General features: G+C 48.1%; 1 protein-coding gene across 3 annotated transcripts; it reads right to left on the bottom strand.

Moving 5' to 3' along the window:
- Positions 1-2,254: 2,254 nt before the first annotated feature.
- Positions 2,255-9,858, bottom strand: LOC149337037 (uncharacterized). 3 transcript variants are annotated; one of them, XM_089554802.1, is made up of 4 exons: positions 9,660-9,858; positions 8,817-8,955; positions 3,638-4,019; positions 2,255-2,583 (listed from the first exon to the last, which is right to left on the bottom strand). In XM_089554802.1, the coding sequence occupies exons 3-4, from the start codon at positions 3,905-3,907 to the stop codon at positions 2,293-2,295; spliced, it is 561 nt and encodes a 186-aa protein (XP_089410928.1). In that variant the 5' UTR covers positions 3,908-4,019; positions 8,817-8,955; positions 9,660-9,858; the 3' UTR covers positions 2,255-2,292. The 3 variants fall into 3 exon arrangements, with proteins under 3 accessions (XP_089410928.1, XP_089410929.1, XP_089410930.1); XM_089554803.1 differs by lacking the exons at positions 8,817-8,955; positions 9,660-9,858 and adding an exon at positions 7,759-7,793; XM_089554804.1 differs by lacking the exons at positions 8,817-8,955; positions 9,660-9,858 and adding an exon at positions 6,651-6,697.
- Between the last annotated feature and the right edge of the window lie 12,973 nt (positions 9,859-22,831).

Below are 22,831 nucleotides of genomic sequence, written 5' to 3'. Positions count from 1 at the left end.
TAGGGACAAAAAAAAACAAAATTAATTTGAAACGAATACAATATGTTCGAAATGCATTTTATCACAGCTTTTTTTTGCTAAGGGTTGCGTCCCCGATCGACGTAATCTCCACATCTTCAAACGTTACTCTTTCTCGACATTTAAACCATCAAGCAGCGCATTTTGCCCTCCGGGACGACCTGCTCTACCACCGCAACTACATGCCTGATGGTCGGCGGTGGCTTCTCGCGATTCCCCGCCATTTAAGATTTGGCATTTGCGCCTCTTTTTACGTCCACCGTCAGTGTGCCCCCACTGGTTTGCTGAAAACCTTTAACAAAATTCTCAATGTTGCTACTTGCGCGGTACGTACACGTCCGCTCCTGTATCGCCTGTCAGCAGCTCAAGTCATCGGCGCCCTTTGCGACTAGCCCCTTGTGACCCCTCCCATGCCCGGCACGCCCTTTGGATCATGCTGGCGTTCACCTCTGCGGACCGCTTCTCTGCACGGTCTCTGAGAACCATTGGATTATCGTCGGCGTCAACCACCTCAAGCGGTATGCCTAGACAGGCGCTCTGCGCTGCTCGCCGCTTGTGCCTGCGATGTTGCTCGGCTCCTGCTGCATCATTTTGTTCTTTGCCACGGCGTGCCACGTCAGCTGCTAAATGACAGAGGCCGCGTCTTCCATTCCCACGATGTAGAAGCTCTGCACCTCGAATGTCGCATCGTACTTCGGACCACTACTGCCTACCACCCCCAAAGTAACCGGCTGACATTGCGTTAATTTTACCCTCGGAGTCGTGGTCACGATGTCTCCCCCCCCCCCCCCTCCCTCCCGAGAAATGTGTACAGCCCAAGGGGTTTGATTGTCGGACCTGCAGCGTGCGTCGTTAGGCATTCTCAGCAGTTGTAATCTGAGCAAGGTGTGTAGCTGGGCGAGTTGGTTGGGGTACATCTTGAGAAAAACAGCGCTTCCAGTCAAAGGACACAACAAGAAGGACACACAACTGCGCTGTGTGCGCAGTTGTGTGTCCTTCTCGTTCTGGTCCTTTGTCTGCAAGCGCTGTTTTTCTCCAGTTGTAATCTCCCGAAAGAGGAATGGCTTAACGTCCTTCATCCTCTCAAGCTTTGCACTGCTAAATGTGCTTAGACGCCGCAATAAACAGCTCAGAACGAAAGTCTTTGGGCTGTGTTCTTTTGACTGAGACTATACGTTGCAGAAGGCCGCAGCAATTGAGACGCTTCCCTTCCTTTCGTGACGTACGCGTACAACGCCATCAGACAGGCTACCACCGACTTTACTTCTTTCTTCGTGCTCTGTGAGCGTGAGTAATTGTCACGATAGACGTCACCTTACGCTATACTTCCCATACCTATGAGTGAACGCCATTTCACAAGTTGAAAAGCATGTGGAGGAATGTCGACAGTTGACCCGTTTTTTCCCTCCCGAATCCCAAGGCCACCAAAAGCACCGCCACGATAAAGATCAGACGCCATATGTTTTTACCACTGAATCTCTCATTTGACTCTGGGTTGCATGCACGCCACGGGGATTGTCTTCCAAATTTCTCATCGAATACGACGGCCCTTATCGCATCGCCCAGCAAACATACCCCGTCTAATTTACATCGTGAAGCCGCTTACCTTCTTTTCGGATTTGCGGCATCGTGGTCGAGAAACGGTCCGCGTCAACCGTCTAAAAATCTAGTACAATCCGCTCCTCTTGCCCTTGCCGTAGATAGTCAGGGTGGCTCCTCTTCGCTGTCGGGGGAATTATAGTGAACCATAACGGCCGCACCTGATGCCGCTCAGGCAGATGACAACGAGAAAGACGACGTGTCTCTGCGCTGCTAAGTATCCCTTCATTGGTTATACTGGCTGTCTTTTACGTTGTCCGCCGTTCAGGTTTCAAAAAATCTATCCCCGTTTCGTTTGCGAATAAACCCTCTTACAAATGAAAGAACTCATTAACTTTTCAGCAACTCAGTAACATCTCAGTAACCAGTAAAAGCTTCTCATAACACTCCTCATCCCCGCCAAATTAACTAGTAATCACGCTAAGCTTTTGTAAAGCTGAACTATTCATTCCGCTCGTGTGTGAAATATCTAAGAGAGTGTAATCGAAAATATCACATGTAATCATTCAACGCACTCTTTCTTCCAGCGTTCCTGAGCATTTATATTCATTCCATTTTAACGCACACTTCTGCGGGAAGGGCAACTGGTTATCTGTTTTTAGGAGACAAAGCGCCAGGTTGGTAATCTTCACTTTATTTCACTTAGGTTATCTTCGTAAACTATCCGCGACGTAATCACTGCTCGGAGTCGTTGTTACGTTGGCGCTTTCCCTCCGTGATAACCACTATAAGAGCTGCAATGCCAATTGCTGCAGCTGTGGCCTTTGCTGCTGGCTTGATGACCTCCTCGACTACCTGCTCGGCTTCAGGCTCACAAAGGGCGACCTGGATGCCCAGAGCCTGTAGAAAGCGCACGGCCCATTTCTGGCAGTTGTTCTTGATCAGATGGTAAATGCCAGAGTCACTCATCTTCCTCATCACCGTCTCGATGCCACCCTTGGAGATTTCGTGCTTACCGAGGTGCCTCTGGAAGCGAAGAGAGAGCTGAAGTTTTCCATGAAGCGCTTGAACTGCCCTAAAATATGCAAATTAGAAGAGTGCAGCGTTGGTTAGAGGTAGAGAACCCGCCCCTCATGCAAAAGGACAGGAGCTCGAATCCCGATGACTCGCTATTCTCCGGCGAAATAAAAAGAAAACCATGTCGATTTCTTAATTCGGTATTGCATTTGTTAACTTCTCAGAATAAAAATCTCTGCTGACTAGGTCATCTAATCTCAACACCACTAAATTGGTTTCGACACTCGAGCATATTACAGCTTGTATTAAAAATCTTCGTAACTTTCATTTGGCACAGGCGGTGCACACATAAACATCCTGTTTTTTAAAAGGTTCTGGAACAGGAATGCAATTATTTGAGAAACGAACTTACTTATCGCTTACATGAAATGGACTGAAGGAATAAAGAACATCCTACTTAACAGCACAGCAGGTAACTGTAGTTAGCTTTTGCTGAAAGGAATATGGAAATTTTGTTAGTATAGTTGGAGAAAAAAACAAAAAAGTCAGCATGCGTTGACAACGCTGGACATACTTCATACGTATGGTGTTGGTGTTGCCCCATCATAAGAAGTACGGCTATAGATGACAATAAGGGCTGTTGTTCTAATGATTATACATGTGTATAAAGGCAGTCTTTCAGGTATCATCTATTTATGTAAACCAAATTTAAATTTGTCAGCTAACCCTTACTCTGGAATATACCGACCTTCACTTGAAGTTGAGAAGGTATGGCATTTTAAATGTTTTAGAGGTTCTGCTTAAAAGCTGCGCTTGAGAGCGTGGAAAATCATAAGCCGATATGGCTATTAATCAGGTGAGCGTTATGGCGCGGAGAACCCAGCGACAGATTGTCTGCGTAGAAGTTTAGTCGAATCGCTACATCTAATACAGTTCTCGATAGGCTTGAACGATAGGCTGTCATACAGGTTAGGCAATCTGCACTAAAACAATGCCGCAAGCATTATTGGCCGTAGCATTTCCAAAGCCCGTTCTAGTTCCTGAGACATATTTATATCCTAACCTGGTATGTGTACACGTCCTCCAAGGCGGTCCTCCGCTTCCAGGTGCTGCGTCCGGTCAGGTCTCCTTTGTGGTCCATGTCTGCATCGCAAACCAGCACCTCATCGCCGCCGTAGTCGAAAACCACCAGCCAGTGTTTTTCCCAGCAATTTCCGCTCACTGACCGCGAAGATGAGGCAATGAAAGAGAGCAGCCTCGATCCTGGCTGCTGTATGGGCGTGGCGCAGAGGTAGACGTCGCAGAGGTTGGAATATCGGATGGAGTCGGACATCTTGTTACGTGGTCGCCCCCTTTTTCTCACACCTTGAAGCTCGGGAAAAACGTGACCAGCACTTTTTCAAGGGCACACTTCAGTTCGGAGGTCTTGTTTCAGAATGCGTTACCTAGGCAGCGGAAGCAAAATAAAATTGAAAACATAAAGTGCCATTCTATTCGCCTAGGTTAAAAGAAAAAAACACTGAGATACCAAAACACTCATGCTGAAGATAGTTAACTGCAGAAGAAGCAAATACTTCGGTGTTCTCAGCTGCCAGCCTCACTCCGAAAACCCCACGTTAGTGCTTCCACGGCTCTTAGCTGTCATCCAACTGGAACGCACTTCATTGGGCTACATGGAAAGATTAGCATGGCTGCTGCCTGGTCTGTGTTTAATTCTACAACCTTTACATAAACTCCAAGACGCCAGTAGAAAACAGCCGGTAAACTTAATTGTACATGTTCATGAGCCCCTGCAAAGTGGCTAAAGCGGAATGTTCAAAAAATGCTCTGGGAGCCAAAAATGTTTCCCAAAACACCAGCAGTAGCAACCTGTAAGGGGAATTTCATTCATTTAGCCGAAGAAAGTTTACTCACACGTTTCATTAAACTTCAGCCAAGACATTAAAAACTACCATGCCCAACATTCTATGACAAATATTTTTGAAACCTGTAAAACTGTATGACTCGCTTATAGCAGTTTTGAAGGTAATGGTCCATTCTTCTGTAATACAAAATCTTTGTTTTAAAGTGTTTCTATCGATTCCGTCGAACAGTGAAGACTGCGAGTGAAAACCAATAGGGAAGGGAAGGCATATGACGATATCCAATTCTTTAATAGAAAAAAGATGGGAAGAATGCCCTCGGGTGATCTCCGGATATATAGAATGTTATAGTAAAATCTTACATGAAAGAACTTCGTTCATAAGCGGTTTCCCGCTGAAAAACGATTTCGCCCAAAATCACTGGGTATACAATGCTTGCTATCGTACGATGAAACTCCAGATATTATTTCGACTCCGCCTAATTAATTAAATAATTAAGTAATACTAATAGTAGACAGCTTGTCATTCTATCGTCTTAGTCCCATGTGCGCTTTTTTAAAGAGGTACTGCGACAACTTTATCCAAATACTGTTGTCTGTAAAAATTAGCCATCGAGCTCTCTCTGTGTAGGTACCGTTTGTCTGGCAGGAAAAAAAGCAATATGCGGTGCAGAAAGTTGAATGTAAAAATTTTCCTAGAACTGGATTTAAACTTGTAACGTACAGACCGGAAGGATTGCTTCCTGTCGCTTTCAAATGAACGGCGATGTACCGTAGTCTCTGAGGCCACACTGCCATGCCGCCTGGCATGCGGGAGGTACGGGGTTCGATCCCCTGTGCTGCCGGGTGCCCACCAGGGATACAATGAGTACATGTTTACCCCGGCCTGGTGCTCAGGTTATCTGGTGTGAACTGCTTGAAAAATGCGTGTTTAGCGCCAGGTTGTAAATATCGGAACATGGCGCTTCTTGGCCTACGCTGCACTTGCGCCATAAAAACCTGTAATCATCATGATCATAATCTGGGATTTGCTGATAAAATGAAGGGTCGAAGCACGCAGCATCTGTATGTCGCTGTTTTGGCATTTTCTCGCTTATGAAACCTGGTTTATATTTTCGAGGGGTATCTGTGCCATCCTAATGCCGCGGCCATCAATACAGGTGAGCTTTAGTTTGACCGCAGCCTCGGCTTATTTGTAGAGAGAGTTCAAAAGCAGACCAAGCCGTGTTTTGTACTGATGTAAAACCGTCGACTGTGTAACGCTGAGCACATGACATTCAACCTCAACTGCATCGCCGCACCATCTGAAACTGCAGAGCTGGTCTCGAGACCTTGCTGTGCGCATTCAAGTCCTGTCGTGCTCGCAGCTGTATATTCACCCTCTCCCCCCCTTGTGGCGAACAGGCTGGTTCTATGCAGTGCCAGGGATGAGGAGCTGCGTTTTCCTAGGGGGGCAGGTTTAGGGACCCGATTAGCAGCCAGCCCCTTGTTGGCGAAGTGTCGGGAATATTCAGCTTGTCATCAATGCGGACGACTGGGTGAGTCGGTGCTCTTTCACCTTAAAACCAGCCGGAAAACACAGCACAGGAGAAGAGATGAGCCCAAGACGAGGCTGGATTGCTCGACTGGTCGAGAGGTCAGATTAGTCAGAGGGTTGCTACGTCTCAACCACATCACTTCGCGCTGGTAATTTAAAACGCATGCTATAGTCTCGCAAAAACAGCACTATTGACGTCACAACACATTGCTTCATTGGTCTACAGGGTCATGAAGTCATTCCACCACCAGTACGCAGGGCCTGTGGAGAGCAATTGCACTGGAAAAGAAAATGGTAGAGCCGGGAGTCCACCCACTGGACCTTGGGCCGTCAGGTGGGCATGATAACACTTGACCACTGAATATGTTCAATATTTTATAAGTACGCCTTGCCTGTCTTGTATGTAAAGGAATTAAATAAACAATTAACTGGATATAGCGTACAATATATATGAAAATGACATGAAGAACAGTGTACGTGGCTGCGGGCAGTATGGCAAGACAACCGCAGGCCGCTGAAGAGACCAATTAACGCCATTAAGGCATACTGTTAACGCAGAGCTTTATTGTCCGCCGAATTTTTAACCACCTTGTCGAGCGCACAGTTCAGCGACAGAGGTTGGGAGATGAAGCGCGCGCTGCTCTGCTAGCTGTGATTGGAGCAGCTAACATATCTTACCGGTCTCAACGATGAATCTGCTCAGCAAACTTTATTGCCCACTTGATTGTTGTTTTCTGGGTTTAAAAAGGCCTGTTAGCTACATATCAGGGCGAGCACCTTAAGAAAAAAATAACATTTGATTCAGAAAAAAAAACACGTTTGGGGGGAATGGTGCCATATATCGTCGAAGCTGCGGCGCGTGATCACTTTTCCTACAGAGCAAACTGGAGGCCTCAAGCAAAAATGAAATTACAAAAAGATCACAGCGACAATGAGAACGGTTTCGAGACAATAAAACAGAAGTTCAGCATTAGCTGGTGAATGCCACCAAAACCAGATTAGTTTGGGAGAGAGGACTTGCAGCTCCCACTGCATCGACACATAAAGGTGTCCCCCAGTAAAGTAAATGTCGAACGTGCTGTACTGAACCAAGACGGCAACCGCGGCGTTTTCAACCCTCCATGCAGTTTCTAATATCATCTCTCAACGGCTAAAAAGCTCGTGAGGCCTGTAAAAGGCGTCGCTATTATTCTATTTACAGCAGTGCACCATTCGCTGAAAGAAATGGCTTTTTTTTTATCCACGTCAACAACGTATCAGAAAAAGAGTTTGGAGTGTTCGCGTGAAACATAACTGATCAAATTTATCAACCATACATTTAGAAAAAAAATTATAACCATGGTGTAATCCTTATTTTATTGATTTTGTGAAGTGAAGTAACGTATGAAGTGAAGCAAACAGTGACGCTCTCCTCTTCCCGTATAGCTTCTGTGGCAACTTGTAGCATTGGAAAGTCATAATTTCAAACACGTTTCACGGGATTGGTAATTTGCTATTTTCTATTATCAGTGTAATGTCTGCAGTTTTCGCAAAGGTACTGTTCTAGGCCTCTTATTACTTTACGTTTGTATTAAGTACATGCACTGTGCAATCACCTAGAAAATTTTGCTCCTCTCCAATCGCTACATATTCTAGCCTAAAATATGTATAATCATCTACCATTCACTCCTCGCTAGACTACTGTCGTATTACTAACAAGTGCTCATCTTGGCCAATCACGTTCCATGCCAATGAATGACAACTCATGGCTTGTTGCCGTAAACGATCAAATGCTACGTACACGTACTTGCCTAGCCCGTCAGTGGTGCCTCTTGGTTAAAAATTGGACAGCACTGCAGTCTGCTGCATTAGAGAGTTGCGAAAGTATTTGTGTTTGATCATCAGGAAATTTTTTTGCCTCATAGTTATCACGTGACACTTATCACCTTTCGGGACCCTTGGACGACGTCAGCAACTTTTTCGCAAGCGATGGTCGTATAACATAGCTGCACACCTCCAGCCACTTTACCGTCGTACACTCCACAACGCGTTCACTTTGTGTCCCTCCAACTCGCTTGAACTAACGACCTTTCGTGGCGTGTGCATGCCATGCCCGCTTGACCCCCAGAGGGCCTGGTTTCAAACCACAGTGCCGGCGAATTTCTTCTTTCGATTGGTCATTTAAGTGCGGACACACTCTGATGACACGATCTGCCGACAGGTCCTCCACACGCCACTCAAGAGAAACAAAATGCCTTCACATTAAAATATCTCGCTCTCATCTTCTACCTGACGAATGCTGGTCAAACTACATAAAGAAAGCTATTTAAAAGGATCTGGTTACGCTCGGCTGTCTGAAACATAATATAGAGGAAGGAAGTAAGCATGACAGTCATTCACCCTGTAACTAATTGGCATCATTGATCACTGCGTCATGGGCTCTTCAAAAGCTCATTTTTACCGACTGTAAAGCCATGATATATTGTAACTAACATGAGCAAGTGTCTGTACACAGCATTTAAAGTTTACAAAGGTAGGTTGCGCTCCTTATCTTGCCGATAAAAGCAGTGCAGCTAACATCCGGCAATGTGGCATCTTTGACACGCGATTACAAGGTAACCGCGTCTGTATAACAATGTTTTAAGCACTATTCAGGGTGGACCAATGCATTCCTCTCATTAGAGTTCCCACTTGCTATCACTTATTGGAATGGTTGCCACTTCAATATCGCTTGTCGGCCTTTTGGCTAAGGAAACCCTCCCCCACGTTATCTGTCGGCGCAATAAAATTGTAAACCGGCTGAAAACAGCTGCGAAGAAGCGATTCACCATCACCCAGGAGACCCAATCCATGAGAACGACTAACCTCAAGCCAGACCTCGTTCTGGCGCTAGAAGAGTCGGTGGTTGTCACTGACGTCACTTGCCTCTTTGACAATCGCAAAACTGCTTTCGATGCGGCGGGGGAGAGTATAGGTCGCCAAGTCCGAACCAGTTCGCCAGTACCTGATGCGAAAATTCGATCGGGTAAGCATCGAGGCAATCTTTGTTGGAGCGCTCGGCTCTTCGGACCCCAACAACGATAAAGTGATGAGGCGTCTATGTAGCAAGAGCTACTTGCGCCTCTTCAAGAAGCTGGTGGTGAGCGACACTATCGCAGCTTCTCGCGATGTCTATTCCACACACGTGGCTGCAAAGTGAGGGCGTTGCGCTTCGGCGGACCTCGCAGTCACGTGTTGGAAGATTTCGAACACACACAACAGCACACACATACACCACACGCGTGCGAATAAAGCTTACAGATGAGACTTCCGATAAAAAGGAACGAACAAAAATCCGATATGCTGAAAGGAACTAGGAAATGTCACAAAATATTTATGAAAAACTCTCATTTCAACAATATTTGCGACAGCGTCACTTTTAGAAAATAAATCAAGGATGTATTTGCTTAATGTTCGACACGTAGCCTTTCTCTTTACTTACGTTAATTGCATAACGATCACTATAAATAACATTTATTATAACCTCTCTTAAAATGGCTACTGGTTCATCAATTTATTCTGCGGCAAAGTTTCACTAATACATAATTAATGGTTTCATTCATGGTCTACCTTTGCCCTACCCCTGACCCAGCGCTCGTCCTGCAAATTTACAGCTGAGACGGTGACGTACTAGTATGAGGAAAGAAATAGTAAAATGCCGTAACTCACCCAATGCGAAAAGGTCGCTGTTCAAGAAACGGGAGAGTTATGACGCTACGATGATCACCGAGTTTGCGACGTACAGAAGATATTTGCAAATCTGAAAGGAACAGTATGGATAACCTGTTACTGAAATTAGGCTCGTGAAGTTGCTAAGGGCGCTGGCAGCTTGCTACTCGAAAAGAACTTGTAGCGGTGCTCTCGACGGTCGCGAACTTTATAACGATAACGTGGCCCATCAACCTGTTGTTCTCGAGTTGGTCACTATCAGTTCAAGGATTCCTCTTGCAGCCGCCTGCGGCAATCAACATGGAGTGCGCTGTGGCAGTTCCTTCTTCTACTGTGGCAGATAGCGAAGGCTGGGCGGTTAAGCGCCAGTGCTACGCCATGTGCAGGCAAGATAACCGCTTATCCCTATCTAAAAATCTCATATATATGTGTCATATGTGTCTGGTTCATACGAGATTATGGAATATGTGTCATATATGTGATATGTGGCATATGTGTGATATGTGTCATATGTGTCATATGTGTCTGTTTTAAAATTATTGAGAAAGGAAAGGGAAGGGCTGGGGTGGAATTATAAGGCAATTAACAATAAAATAGCTTCCATTGAAGTTAGTGAACTAAAGAAAGTAAAAAAAAATTTCGCACGCGAAAAAAAAAATTACGGGTGGGTCCAGATTCGAACCGCTGACCTTGAGATCAACAGCTGACTACACTAACCACTACATCACGGCTGACACGGATAACTACTGCGTTATATTTGGATGACAAGACTTACGCTATGCTTCTCACTACTTTAGAATTCGACGGTTAGGTGCGAGGTCAAATGTTTATTAATGTTTAAAGAGCTGAACTACAGCCGATTGCACTTCCACTGATATTGTGAATCTTGATGTGCTCTGTGATAAGCACTGAAAGATCTGATATTTGTATGTATTTTAATTTTCACAGCGCCTGCACCATTCATGGTAGTACTCTCATTGCGCACCTATTGTTAACTACAGTCGGAGCTCTTGCATGAAAATACCTGGCGTTATTCGCTCAACAGCTCAACTAAGCGCAGAAGGCAATATTTGCCTTCTAGCTGAACGTTTGTCGAAGCACATTGGAAACGCCTAACGTCATACTGTTTGGATAGGCGCTGTTTACAACAAGAGGACACAAGCAGAGAATCAGGGAGAAAAATATTTGAAACAGGCCAAGAGTTTTTTTTATGCGTTGGTTGGGCACTTGCTAATCGCTTGTTCCTCCCTTCTTTTCCGCGTGTTTCAAACAGCAAGGCCCACTCTATAAGAGGCACTCATCAGCGGCTATCTGTTTCGCACGAGATTGATGTAAGCTGAAACGACGCATATCGGAGCTCTTGTGTACGCACGAGTGTCGCGTGTCAGTTGAGGTATGCGACATATGTAATAAGTGCATACAAGTCACACTTCCGTAGCGCGTGAACTACTATACGTGCAGCACATGTGTTCATCTGTGACATTTGTGACGCGTATGAGCTCGTACGTAACACATATGAACTCGTATGAAGCATACGGGCTGATACGAGGCGCATTTGTCGACACATATGGCTCATATGATGCCCATATGAGTCCATACGAGGCAGATATGTGGCACATATGAACTCGTATGAAGCCTATATGTGTTCATATGAGGCACATATACTGACACATATAACTCATATGGGCTGCATACGAGTTCATATGAGGCACATATACTGACACACATAACTCATATGGGCTGCATACGAGTTCATATGAGGCACATATACTGGCACATATAACTCATATGGGCTGCATACGAGTTCATATGAGGCACATATACTAGCACATATAACTCATATGGGCTGCATACGAGTTCATACGAGACACATATCTGACACATATAGCTCGTATGTAACACATATGGAATGATACGAGACACATATGAATTCATATGAGATTTTTCGATAGGGATACTCTTCTACATAAGAAATTTTCCATGCCTACTTAACGACAAGAACCAACTGCTGTTTAAAAAGTAGAAGAGAATGAGAAAGAACAATAGACAGTTATAGCATATCGTTACCGTGTTTACGTTATCGTTTACCGGACAGGGCTAGAGACATGTGCGCATGCGCGCCCGTTACCGGACCACTAGCACTTTAGGTATTCTCTTTTAGCAGTGCGGAGAGAGTTCGCGTTCTCTCGGGAACTATCGCAAAAAAAAACTGCGTGAACAAACGGGGACTAGACGAAGAATACACAGGAACAAGCGCTGGTCCTGTGTATTCACCAACTCGCCCGCTTATATCTCCTGTTGAACGAATATGGCGGCGCCCTGCACGGCCGCTTCGGACCAAATACAGCATCGCCGCCCCAATATTCTGCGCCATTTTCGCTCTAAATTAAGACATTCGCTGTTAATTCGCACACTCTTCCTCATACGTCAACGTTTAAGGGACAACTAGCCAATGTTCTTGAGATCATTCAGCAATTTTCGAGCAGTTAAGCCTAACTATCTGCGTCCATAGTCAAAGTAGCAACGAAGACACGGTAGCTTTTGTGCCAGCTTTAACATTTTCCTGTATTTTCAGTTTTCTTCCTTGAAAAACGAAAACGTTCTGAGAATGCTCGTCATCCTCAGCCCTAAATTAAGATAAAAAGTTTCTCCAGTCCAGAGTTCAAGCGCTTTGACTTACTTTCACCACGTGGCGCCACTATGTTTACATTGAAATCATGCATCCAAACATCCAAAGAAGCGACGCTGCGTGCGGCCATGGAGGAGGGAAAATTTTTCTTCCTCCATACGCGCGGCAAACAGAAGGTGGTGACGCACGGTCCAGCTGCATTTTTAAGGCTAAAGCCTTTAATGCCTCATCGTTGCCGACAAAAGGCTGTCAGCAGAAGGTAGTCAGCAGAGGTGTCACGCTTTTGACGGGTGTCCACCGAGATATGTGAGACAGTTACTGCTTAATTTCCTTTCCTCAAATACAATTTTCTTTTTCTTCATTACGGCCCCTCTTCCTCGTTCTTCTTTCACTCCCGCTTTCTCCCTTCATCAGAAAAATGATGACAGGGAACACCCAGATATGCGAGACTACTGCGCAATTTTCTTTACTAAAATACAATTTTCATTTTCTTCATTACGGCCCTCTTTCTCTTTCCTCTTTTCCTCCCACTTCTTCCCTTACTCTACGGTGCGGTTCAGGTGTCCACCGACATGACAGATTTTGGATTGGAAAACATTTATTCTGTCAAAAATGCAGATGCAGACGGTCCGCGCTAGATGGCCACCAAACCATGGCTGGCGGCGACCTGAGCGGCCCACTCGGTGGCCAAGGCTTGAATGCCCGGCTCCGAGCTGACCAGCACGGCCTCCCATCGCTCAAAAGAAGGAATTCGAGATGACAGAGAATTACTGCGCCATTTGTTTTCCTCGAAAAGCGTTGCGTTCAAAGGGTAAGGCATCGCGCCGAAGTGTTTCAAAGATTATCTACATCAAGCAGTAAGTCTCTCGTTGCCGCACGGAACAACTGCCTGCGAATATGCCTTGGCCTCCCAAAGGGTTCCTCTGCATCAGGAACAGTAGCGGAGGCAGGATGCCTCCCACTAGAGGTGATTGCCGCCCAGGAAACTATGCGTACCGATCTGCGCCATGTTCTTCAAGGGAAGAAGCACTTCCTGCAACGTGTCCACCTAACTCACAGCAACTCTAGCTTTGGCCAGGCAGTGCAGCTCCTGCCCATCCCTACTATTAATCAGCCACAGAAACCACTACCTCTGGCCTTTCCTCCATGGACACTGTCTCCTCTAAAGGTGAAGAAGTTTGTTCCAGGTGTGAACGCAAAGAGCCGCATGCCACAGGCAGCGCTTCTGCAAACTACTCTCGCCTACTTAACGGAGGAATATAGGCAGCACACCCATATCTTCGCCGATGGTTCAACTACTAAAGAAACCTCTTCATGTGGCCTTTATGTGCCCTCAACAGGCCATGCCCTTTCTTACCGGCTTCAGCGGAGGACATCTTCTACGACAGCTGAGCTTCACGGCATTAAGGAAGCTGTTTCTTACATCCTGCGCCGAACCGCCGACCGTTGGGTTATCTTCACCGATTCGAAAGCATCTCTCCAGATCCTGGCCAACCTGCTAAAGAAAACGAATCACCAGCCAGTTTCCCTGGACATCGGATATCTACATCATTTAGCTATTGCCGCAGGCCACTGCATAACATTTCAGTGGGTGCCTGCTCACTGTGGCATTCAGGCTAATGAAAAAGCAGATGAAGCGGCCCGTAAGGGCCATCAACATCGGAGATACATTAGAACTTATTTTACGAAATCTGATGCGTCTCAGGTGGCCAAAAGTTTTGCTTCCGAAGAAATGTATCGGCTTTGGAGTTTGCCGACATATCAGTACCACTTTCTTCACTCAATCGACCCACATCTTAGATCAAGACTCTCGCCCAGAATTCCTCGACATCTGGAAACACTTTATCATCGACTTCGTCTTAATGCTGTATATACAAACGGCTTACGATACCGTTTTAGACAAATGGACAGTCCGCACTGTGACAACTGTGCCGCGATAGAAACTGGAGCATATCTTGCTTGAGTGCCCTGCATATGCTAACGAGCGTGCGTACTATGAACATTGCATGCAGAAGCTCTGCTCTGTGCCCCTTACAATGGACAAAGTTTTAGGTCCCTTAGCCTGCTTTAGGCAACAGAGACTTGCAATGACTTTTCTATTCACATATTTAAAAGACATTGGACTTCTCGATATGCTTTAAATTCACTTGCACGTCACCTTCATGCATTCTTCATGCAGTGAACTTCGTCAGCCCATTTGACGGACTATGCACTCGATCACTCCATAGGTTACATCAATGCTCGCCATTGCATCCTTAGTACCCATTTCATGGCCGCATTTTATCTTCGTTTTTTTTTTACCTCTTCCACTCTGCTCTCCTGTCTTTATCTCCCAAATTCCCCTCCCTACGCAGAGTAGCATGCCAGCGATCTTTAAACGCCGGCTAAATTCTCTGCTCTTCATTAAAGAGTCTCTCTCTCTCTCGAACGGTTTGTAGTATTCCGTGGGCTCCCTGGCAGCTCTACAACACGCAGTCGCATTCCACTCCTAAAGACGCAGCTTAAGCGCCATTAATTTGCAGTTAATTAGTATTGTTGTTAACCAGTAATTAGCCATTAATTAGTAATTCATCAGTTTGTAAATAGTCATTAATTATTTGTGACGTCATCCAGTGGTGACGTCACGAGAGACTCTGAGGCAGGCGAATTGGTGCGGAAAACGCTTTCGCCTCTGCGCACTTTAGACAGTCAAAGTGCCCCTGAATTTTTTTTTACAGCGTTCGCAATGCAGTAAGCGCAGCGTACACAAGGCTCGTGCGTTCTGTGTAGTAAACTTCTCTACTGGTCAGGGTACTTTCAAAGCCGTCGAGCATGCCATTTGCACGAAATTAGTGTGCACGTCTTCATATGGAGAGAAAAAGATGAAAGAGCAGCTAACATCTCACTGCAAAGAAATGCTTGCAAAGCATGCGCTTTTGTTTGCAAGCAATGCTGGGGCATCTGCCATCTTCATCATTCGTTTTCGCCTTGCGGTAACTTGTTACGGGAGAGACGGTAAGCTAAAACCATTCAGTTAATATAACCAACTCTAGAGGGAAAGCTGCCCATTGAGCCCATGCAGCCATGATCCAACGGTTTGTGCGTCTTGCCAGCTGTTTAGACACTTGCTAAATCTGGACAAAGAACGGAGTTAGAACCTGGCAATGTAATCCGTGGGAAGATGGCGGTATGCAGAGTTGCTCTCGACTGCTGCAAACAACAGAAAATCGTCGCGTTTGGATCATTTCCAATGCTATGCAGTGTCGCATACCGACTGTAACTTCATATAGGTGGCTTGTGTCCTGTGAATTGTTATTTGAAGGCAAATACCGCGACTGTGACGCGCTTGGAGTGCATTTCGTCGGTAGAGCACGCGGGATTTTGCATGTCTTGTTTTGCTGAGTCAAATACACGTCAGAAATTTGCTTTCGCCACAAAAGGACGAACACAATTCACAAAGGAAACGAATGCCTAAGGTAAATGGAGCAACTTCTCTGCCTGGTTTCTTTTGAATGTTCAGCGTATTGTTCTATTAAATGTCGAAGGTTTCTTAAACTAACGCTGGCCTCTCGCATTTTTTTTATCTTTCTCCTTCGCGAGAAAGACGGTGTCGTGTCTTTTCTGGCGCGGGACGAGCTCACAATGGAATTTTTTGTACTCAGCAACACTTAATCACGAACAACTGAAACAAAGTGGAGGCGAAAATGCATGAAACAGCATGTACCACTCGAGAAACTTTAATTTCATGTCCAGCATTGTGCGCACTAAATTGTGGGTGCTTGGTTGGTCTTTGTGGTGAGTTTTTGTTTTTATTTGCGCTTGGGTTGGTTTTTTTAGGTTTCTGAGTTCTTTTGCTTCTAATGTATGACACTGGTTTTTCGCGTTTTTTTTTCATTCCTCTATTTCGATTCAAGAGCAATTTATGAGAAGCTAGTGCCGCTAGTACTTTATACTCACGGGATAACAAGGGTTCTGCGATTACATGTATGCTGCCTCGTTTTCATGCCGATTTCCTGTCACTCGCTGAGTTCGGAGCGATAATGCGCAGTCACATGTTTGAGATGCGGATCATAAGTGTGCCTCTTTTCCGTCTAATAAACATTTGGTAGAGTGCGCATGTGTTGTCCTTGTTTTTGTGCCGATGTCGTTCTGCGGCTGTGTTCATTCCACCAGTGTTACCTTTAGTTACCGCATGCATTAGTGCTGAAAAACGTAATAAAAGCGCTTTTAAGCAAGAACACCTACACCCTTTATAAGTTGCACCAATGTGTACTCTGTCAAGCAGATGGAGGCGATGGCGTTAAGAAAGACGAATGCCGTGGAAAAGTAAACGGCAGCAAGTTTCATTCGCTTGGTGTCGTCCGCCTTTAAAAAGAGTTCCGAGAGCGGGAGATTCTCATTCCCACGCTTTGCAGTACACATTTGTCGCGAAACGAGCAGTAGCAGTAGTAGTAGTAGTAGTAGTAGTAGAAGACCGTTATTCGACCTTAATTTACCGGCCGAGCATGTCGACCGCCCGGGCGACCACTAGTCGCGGTTCTTCCTTCCGTTCAGTGCCAAGCCAGGCGAGCCAGGTGGTGATGGATAGAAAGGGTGGGGGGTAGGAACCCGACTGCTGGGCAGCCGGGCAATATAAAAGGCGATGGACCAGGTCCACATAGATACAGGAGCAGTTGGGACAGGAAGGATACGATCGATAGTGATAGAGAAACGGGCGGGGCGGCGTGATGACTGCATTCATCTGGATGTGCCGAAGAAGACGAGCCTCCGGCACCATGTGTGGTGGATAACGGGGAGGGTAAAGGCGTTTTCCGAGGCGGAGCTCGAGGTAGACTTCCTTTATGGTGCGGCGAAGGGTGAGTCTCCCACCGACCTCCGAGTGCTTGGGCCTGGGGATGAACGGTGCCCGGAAAAGGGTGTCGCGGGCGAGCTGATGGGCCAGCTCATTGCCGTCAATGCCAGAATGCCCAGGGGCACAGCGGAGGAATACGATGGAAGGCCGCAGTGCGGAGACCGCTCGAGAGAAGGGGTTACGGTGCATTTCTGTATGCGGTGTAAAGCGGAGTGTGAGTCTGATTAGACTGTGTACTCTTGGAGAGAGGGAAGGAGGGCAATTGACTGGACGGCACACGCAATGGCGAGGACCTCGAGGGACAATGCGTCCGGAGGGCGTAGATACGGCTCGCTGGCGGTGGTTTCACGAGCGGGGAGGTGGGAATGGGCGTACCAGCAGAAACCTCGAGGAGCCACGAGCACGAAGGAGGCATCCGTGTAGGCTGCGCCCTCGGTATCAAAGAGAGGGGAATGGTGGGTGCGCGGCAGCATGACGACGGCCGGCGTGCAGAACGGGGGACATGTTGGTCGGGATGGGGTGATACGAAGATTGGGAGCCGGGGTAGAAATAGGAGAGGTGAACGGGGAGATTGGAATGGGCGAAATACCTGCTTGAGTCAATAACCACTGACCCTGACGGATAAGGGAAAGCCGGGCAATCTGCGAGTCATGATGGAGAGAGAGCAGAGAACGGAGAGGATAAAAAAGGCCTGTGGCAAAGATCTTTGCAGTAGAGGTAGTGATAGGGAGGTTGAGAGCTTCCTTGTTGAGGTCCACAAGGGCGGTGTCGAGAGCGTTAAGTCTGAGTCAAGGAAGTGCAGGGTGCAAAGTACAAGACCTTGTCGAGGGCCAGCGCGTGAGCAACTCGGCAAGTAGGAGCCTCGTTGAGATCTCAGCGTCGAGTGCCCACGCGCTGCAGGAGGAGAGTTACCGAGTGGCAGGGGGTGACAGCGGGGTGGAGGGCTTTCACATTCTTGGCCGCATGCAAAGGGAAGCCAAGAACTTTGCACTGCGTGACGACCGGAATGGGAGAGCCAGAAAGGGCGGGAGATGAAATGGTTTTCCTAGCACTGGTAGGAGGAATGGTTAAGAAGGAGAAGCTCGGATTTTGCAAGAGCAGCAGAGATGCCAGCAGTGGTAAGAAAGGAGTCGAGGAGATCTAGGCCACGTTGGAGGGTGTTCGGAACGCGACCGGGACAGCCAGACGAACACCAGAGAGTGATGTCATCGGCGTAAAATATATGATGCAGGTCGGGAATTTCAGCTAGCTGGGAGGCGAGAGGGACCATAGCAAGATTGAAAAGGGTAGAAGAGAGAACAGCACCTTGAGGAGTGCCACGGGTGAGGTGGTGGGGGTCGGACAGATGGGTGTCTACTCGAAACCGAGCGACACGTTAAGAGAGGAATGAGCGGATATAAGAGTACGTGCGGGAGCAACAGTCTAGGGAAGCGAGTTGAAAAAGAATGTGGTCGTCGCAAACACCGTCGGAGGCCCTTAGAACATCGACAGTCACAAGTGCGTGAATTTGAGTGGGGGAAGGTGACAGAACGGTGTGGTGGAGAATCAGAAACATATCCTGTGCACCGACGCGGCATCGCAAGCCGATGAGAAAATGGGGGAAGAACTCCCTTGCCTCGAGAAAATTAGAGAGGCGAGTCAGGGCCATTCGCTCAATGGTCTTACCAACACACGATGTCAGGGAGATTGGGTGGAGGTTAGAGAGAGGGGGAGGTTTGCCCGGCATTGGAATCATAGAAATGAGGGAGGAGTTCCAGGAGCTCGGCAGGCCGCCGCTGTCGGAGGCCTCATTGTAGGTTTGAAGGAGGAATTCTTTGGCGCAATCAGGAAGGTTACGACGAAGTGTAGTGTATGTAATATAATCCTCACTGAGAGCCTAGCGTGTAGCATTAGCAGCCCGAGCCGATTCGAGCTCGCGGAGAGTGAAGGGGTGGTCCAGATCGGGGTTAGGTCCGTCCGAGTACATCGGGTAGGAGGGTGCCAGAGGGGACGGGAGGTAGACAGAGGCGAGCTGATCAAAAACATAGGAGGGAGACCCCTGAGTGAGGGCTTTAGTTAGAGTGGGAGCAAGGGCAGGCTTAGTGCCAAGGAAGGATTTAAAGAGACCATGCGGATCACGAGTGCAATGCACAGTCACGGCCATCTCTCCAATGAGAGTGCTCGAGGGAGGCGCAGTGGGCTACAATCTCGGCCAGCAGAGCAGTGATCCGGGAAAAAAGTTGGGCATTGTGGGGTTGGGAGCGAAAGGAGAGTTGAAGACACTTACGCGATGCCATAAACAAAGAATGTGAGGATCTGGGTCTGGGATTGGGCGACGAGAGCGAACGCGACAGCTACTGGACGTGAGCGCTGCAGAGATGAGCGACGTCCAGTCGTCGTAGGATTGAAAGGAGTCGGAGGCGAGGTTAGTGCGAAAGGCTTGTCAGTCAGTGTGAATAACCAAATAACATCGAGGGATGTGGGAAAGAGAGGTGTGAATATGGATGGGAAAGTGGTCCCAGAGAGGAGTTTCGGCTGACACCAGCCATTGAAAGGAAAGTGAACCCCGAGAGAAAGTCAGGTCTGGTATCGAGGGGCGCTGTGAGGGAGCGCCCCTCGAGTAGGGGAGCCAGGAGTATTAAGAAGGATGAGGGGGGGCGTTCCTGGACAAGACAATGGAGGAGGCGGCCTGGTTTGAGGGTTTGGGGGTAGCCCCAGAGTGTGTGTGGGGAATTACAGTCACCACCGAAGAGGAGGTGGGAGGTAGGAGGAAGAGAGTGAAGGAACTTGCTCAGAGCAGATTATAAAGAGGAAGTGACAGGGGGATTGTCGAAAAACAAAGGGGCGAGTGAGATGCGGGGAGAAGGGTGGTAATAGACCAGACCATCTAAATATTTAAGGAGGGTGGAGGGGATATAAAGCTGCTCAACGAGCACGTCGCTGCGTACATAAATAGACGAAAGTGGTGTGGCCGTAGTGGCATGGTAGGCCTTTGACAGTGCGGGCCACCCGAGACTCCTGGAGAGGGAGAAAGTGAGAGAGGGAGGGGCGAGTGAGTAGAAACTGGTTGAGGGGGGTCTTATTATGAAAAAGATTTCGCCAGTTCCACTGCACAATCTGGAGGTCCTCGCCAAATGCCATTATGATAGTGGAGAGATAGAGGCTCGTGAGGTTACGGGTTCTTTCTTTTTAGACGGGGGCAGTGAGTCATGCACTGACTGGAGCATAGAAGTGAAGGTTTCCAATTGCTTGGATTGTGCTTGGAGGGTGGTAAGAATCTGGAGAACCGAAGTCTCTAGCTGAACCATGCGAGTGTGGTGTGCCTGTGTTGTGGTTTCGACAAGATCAGCCAAAGGGGCGACCTGGGCGATGGAGGAGGGAGTGGTCAACGTGGCAAGGTGCTCATTTAGCTTGGTAAGTTGAGAGGTAACAGAGGAGGTGGTTGCCTGGAGGGTTTGAGTCAAGGCATGGATCTGCTGTTGTAGATCGTGAGAAATGCGCTCCTGCTCTCGCTGCTGGCGTTCCAGCATTGCGAGCCGGAGGTCTAAGGAGCAGATGTCGTCAGTCAAGGATGGAGAGGGTAGTGTATTGGAAGAGAGGGACGATGGCACCGGGGATCCTTAACTTTCGTGGCGTATAAGCCTGGTGGTGACGTGACTGGAGCTGATGGAGGTTCATGATTAGAGGATTAGAAATTATTATAGGAGGGGGTGGTGGTAGGTTGAGTGGCCCGGCGCAAAGCTAGGCGTCGGAGGTATGCAGCTTTGGCGCACTCGCGTTGTTTAGCGAGGAGGTTGGGGCAAGTGGGGTCGAGGGAGGGGTGGTTGTTTACCTGGCAATGAACGCGCCCGGGCTCAGTACATACATGAGCGCAAGGGTCGGCGGGTAGAGGAGCAGCACAGCGACGGCACTTGGCCGGAACGCTGTGCTAGAGGCATTGGTGGGAGTGTTGTCCTAGAGTGAGACAGCGGGTGCAAGGCCGGAAGCTTAGGTTTGTGAGGACGGCACCGAAAGGCAACGCGTTTAAAATGTACAAAGTGAGCGATGACGGTACCAGCGAAAGTTATGAGCAGCGATTGAGTGGTGCCCATCATGCGAGCAGCAAGAATATCTGTTTTGAAAGAATCGAGATGATGCACGAGGTAATCAGCGGTGGAGTGGCCACCGACGTTATGGATGACGTCGAAGCATGTGATTGAAGGATGGGGGGCATATGTTGTGAGGCTGATAGGCTTGCCGTGAAGTTGAAGATATATGATACAAAGTAGGAGGTGGGCGGCGAGAGGAGAATGACTTGAAAAACACGAGGCTTTGGGCTGGCTTGGCCTGAAGGGTGATGTCTGCATTGGTCTTGGAGGAGAGTTGTGCAGCGGTGATGACTGCGGCGAGCACGTCGTATAGAGGCAGCTTAAAAGTGAAGATACTAGGGTGAAGTTGGATGCCCACAGTGATGAGCTCGGCGCGGGGTGGGGTGGCGGAAGCAGGCATATGGCTGGCACCGGTGGTGCTCGAGCCGATTTCCGGGGCTGTAGTGTCATCTACCGGGGACGCCGTAAGCTCCATGTCTGAGTCGTCAGCCTGAGACGCAATCTGCGACGCGGGTGCCGGCTGCAGGTCTTGGCGTCAGCGGATAACGTGACAGGAGAAGGTGCGGCGGCGGCGACGAACGCAGCCAGCTGCGACGCGTCTATGGCCCCGAAGCTCTTGGCGTCCATTAGAGCGTGGAGTTGGCTAGGATGGGACGCTGCAACGAGGACGAACGCTGCCGGCTGCGCCGGGGTCGTCGATCCGGAGCTCCCAGCGTCGCTCACAGCGTTTGTTGCGACAGGATTGTGCGCGGTGGCGTGGGCGGCGTTTAACGTCGCCGGTTGAGACACGGCTGACGGCGTGGTTCGAGTAGGCCCTGCGGCGGCGGCGTCGGAAGAAGCTGAGGCCGGCGAGGCATCGGTGGGTCATGGCTGCAGGGGCTTGGTCAGGCACTGCATTGCAGAGGTGCACGCGCGGCGCGTTAGGGTTAGCGAGGCGCAGCGCAGCTTCAGAGCTTTGGAGGCGCTTGGAGGGCCAGCTCGGCAGCGAGCCGTGATGCCGATGGTTTCCACGTGCTTCGGAAGCCTTCCTGAAGCGATGGAGAATAAATCCAGGGGCGGGCGAGGAACTGGAATAGGTCAGGGGCAGGTGAAAGTGGAATCCATGTGCATATGTATCACTTCCCACGTTTACTCACAAATGATGCGAAATGCCCGATAATTTTGGAGCTTTTGCCATGCATCAACGCACGAAAGTGGCATCGCGGTGCACGAAAGCGCGAGTGACTCATTGTGGTATGCAGCTTCTGGCATTAAGTGCCTTGATTGCATAGCTTAAGCAACCTGAAATCAGGTTCGAAAGCATAATTTTAAAACCGAAACTCTGAGAGCGTTGACGCAGTTTTCTCGTAAACATGTTCACAACCGCTCGATGTCAAAAAAAATGATCAATCTCAATTTGGTAAAAATTACAAAATTTGCTTGAAACATTGAAAATACGCGTAAGAGTGACATATAAAAATTTTCTCTGCAGTAGTTTTCCGAATTCACGTTCAAACTTCATCCATACTTTGCGAGAAAAAAAACTGTGCTCCCCACAGTGTGTGTTGTAAGATGGCGTCGAAGATGGCGACTTGTATCCGTGGACCGCTTTGCTAGCTCAGCTTTACCCCACTGGCTAAAATGTCTTATAGCGTGCCGAGCGCTA

The sequence above is a fragment of the Amblyomma mixtum genome, chromosome 7 (assembly GCF_055824585.1).
Source record: "Amblyomma mixtum isolate Tamu chromosome 7, ASM5582458v1, whole genome shotgun sequence".
Classification (NCBI taxonomy): domain Eukaryota; kingdom Metazoa; phylum Arthropoda; class Arachnida; order Ixodida; family Ixodidae; genus Amblyomma; species Amblyomma mixtum.
Note: the sequence above shows the minus strand (reverse complement) of the source record. Positions and strands in the feature narration are given on the sequence as shown.

What these genes read in the sequence shown, in the direction of transcription:
- LOC149337037 (XM_089554802.1), bottom strand. Translation starts at nt 3,907, where the DNA reads ATGTCCGACTCCATCCGATATTCCAACCTCTGCGACGTCTACCTCTGC. An exon ending in AGGACGTGTACACATACCAG is followed by an intron (nt 2,584 to 3,637) that starts GTTAGGATATAA and finishes CTTCGCTTCCAG; the next exon opens with AGGCACCTCGGTAAGCACGA.